This window comes from Peromyscus californicus, unplaced genomic scaffold (assembly GCF_007827085.1).
Source record: "Peromyscus californicus insignis strain IS unplaced genomic scaffold, ASM782708v3 Scaffold_12__1_contigs__length_115047231, whole genome shotgun sequence".
Taxonomy (NCBI): domain Eukaryota; kingdom Metazoa; phylum Chordata; class Mammalia; order Rodentia; family Cricetidae; genus Peromyscus; species Peromyscus californicus.
The window spans coordinates 72535569-72537942 of record NW_026294413.1 but is presented as its reverse complement, the minus strand read 5'-3'; the positions used below and the strand labels follow the sequence as shown (position 1 = coordinate 72537942).

Genomic DNA, 2374 nt, shown 5'->3' with positions numbered 1-2374 from the left:
ATCACCGCACTCCCGATCCACGTGGAGGGCGGGCGATCTCGCGTCACGTGACCACACCATCTCCCACGTGGGAGCAGGCAGGCTCCATTCTTTGTGCTGTGAGGGGCTCCCTGGCTTCGTCGGGAGGTCAGGTAGCTTGTTCTAGCGGGCTCGGCCACCTTGCACGCTGAAGGGCCTAACGGGGGCGAGGGGCTGCGATGCCCACGGCGGGGAGACTGGGCGAACCGAGGCCCCTCGGTGTGCGAACGCCTGAGGGGGAGGCTCGCTTCCTCCTGTGTTTGATTTCACCGTTTCTTATCTGTAGGCAAGGCAGTAAACACTGCTTCTTCGGTGCTCCAGGCGCCTAAGGGCTTTCGTCACAGGGATGCCAAAGCGTGGGAAGAGAGCGGCGGCAGAAGACGGGGAAGAACCCAAGCCGGGTAAGGAGGTGAAATGAGCATGGGTCGTACCCACCCCTCCCCGACAAGTTTATAGGACTCTATTAGAAGACCACCATGAACTGCGGTAAATATGGACCAAGTTGCATTGCAGGAGTCCGAGAAGTTAGGGTAACCAGTGCGTCTCATGGGACTGTAGTCAACACTGGGCTGAGGTTGGAAACCGCCAGCTCTTAATGCTTTACTCGTTTTACAGAGCCAGAGACCAAGAAGAGTAAAGGGGCAGCAAAGAAAAACGAGAAAGAGGCCGCAGGGGAGGGCCCTGTTCTGTATGAGGACCCTCCAGATCAGAAAACCTCACCCAGTGGCAAATCTGCCACACTCAAGATATGCTCCTGGAATGTGGATGGGCTTCGAGCCTGGATTAAGAAGAAAGGTTTAGATGTGAGTACAATTCAAGAGGGAAGTAGACTTTCCTTGATAGACCAGTCTTAAGAATGAATCATCTTGTTTCCTTTGAGTCCAGAGGGTGTTACTTTTCTCTTGCCTGTTGGGGGGGCAGGGGGGACGACTGCCTGTTCCTTCAATCCCAATCACCTTGTTTCATATCCTTTTTAACTAGTCCCTAGAATGTCGGGGTAAAAAACTCCGGTCTCTAGCTTGTCCTTGATCCCCATAACTAGTGAAGATGTAAGTGGAGGAGGGGGCTGGTGAGAAGGCTCAGCAGTTAGGAGCACTTTGCTTTTTGAGATTCCAATTAGGTTTCCAGTACCCAAGTCAGGCGGCTCACAGGCATTTTTGTCAGTCACATGATTGATTATATTCTGCCGCTTGAATTCCTTATGTACAGGGACTCTTGTTATGTGCATAGTATATATATCACATAAAAAGATTTTAACTTTTCACGGTTTCATTCAGTGGGTAAAGGAAGAAGCACCAGATATCTTGTGCCTCCAAGAAACCAAATGCTCAGAGAACAAACTCCCGGCTGAACTTCAAGACCTGCCTGGACTCACCCATCAGTACTGGTCAGCTCCATCAGACAAAGAAGGATATAGTGGTGTGGGTTTACTTTCCCGCCAGTGCCCACTCAAAGTCTCTTATGGCATTGGTGAGACCCTATTGAGTTTTATGTCTGAATGTTCTTCAGCCAGTTGGTAACTCTGCTGCTTCTTAGATTTTTTTTTTTTAATCTTATGCTGATTTTCATTTCTTTAGGCGAGGAAGAGCATGATCAAGAAGGCCGGGTGATTGTGGCTGAATTTGATTCCTTTGTCCTGGTAACAGCCTACGTTCCCAATGCAGGCAGAGGTCTGGTAAGACTGGAGTACCGACAGCGCTGGGATGCAGCCTTTCGTAAGTTTCTGAAGGACGTGGCTTCCCGAAAGCCACTTGTGCTGTGTGGGGATCTCAATGTGGCTCATGAAGAAATTGACCTTCGTAACCCCAAAGGAAACAAAAAGAATGCTGGCTTTACTCCCCAGGAGCGCCAAGGCTTTGGGGAGTTGCTCCAGGATGTCCCACTGGCTGACAGCTTCCGGCATCTCTACCCCAACACCGCCTATGCTTACACTTTCTGGACTTACATGATGAATGCTCGGTCTAAGAATGTTGGTTGGCGCCTTGATTACTTTCTGTTGTCACACTCCCTTCTACCTGCATTGTGTGACAGTAAGATCCGCTCCAAGGCTCTTGGCAGTGACCACTGTCCCATCACCCTTTACCTAGCACTGTGACACCCCTGCTGAAGTAACTTTACTCCTGGGAAGTAGCTGCCTCTTCCCCAGTAAACTTAATTGCTTTCTAGTAAAGGCCAATGTATTTCTTATCTCTTCTTTAGGTGTCCTTTAGGCCCAGGTTTTGGTTTTTGTATGTGTCCCCCTGTTTTAAGTGTTAAACCAAACTTCTGGTTTACTTTCAACCATCCAACTAAAAATAAAAAGGCCCTACTTTCAACTTTGCTACCTTTGTTTCCCTTTTGTGAATCTACAAATTCC

The 2374-nt window shown here is 49.2% G+C and overlaps 1 protein-coding gene across 2 annotated transcripts; it reads left to right on the top strand.

The window, feature by feature from the left end:
- The first annotated feature begins 14 nt into the window (after positions 1-14).
- On the top strand, positions 15-2338 carry Apex1 (apurinic/apyrimidinic endodeoxyribonuclease 1). Of its 2 annotated transcripts, none has more exons than XM_052733376.1 (5): positions 15-126; positions 305-419; positions 634-821; positions 1296-1488; positions 1596-2338. In XM_052733376.1, the coding sequence occupies exons 2-5, from the start codon at positions 365-367 to the stop codon at positions 2111-2113; spliced, it is 954 nt and encodes a 317-aa protein (XP_052589336.1). In that variant the 5' UTR covers positions 15-126; positions 305-364; the 3' UTR covers positions 2114-2338. The 2 variants fall into 2 exon arrangements, with proteins under 2 accessions (XP_052589336.1, XP_052589335.1); XM_052733375.1 differs by having other exon boundaries at positions 27-131.
- Positions 2339-2374: the final 36 nt, after the last annotated feature.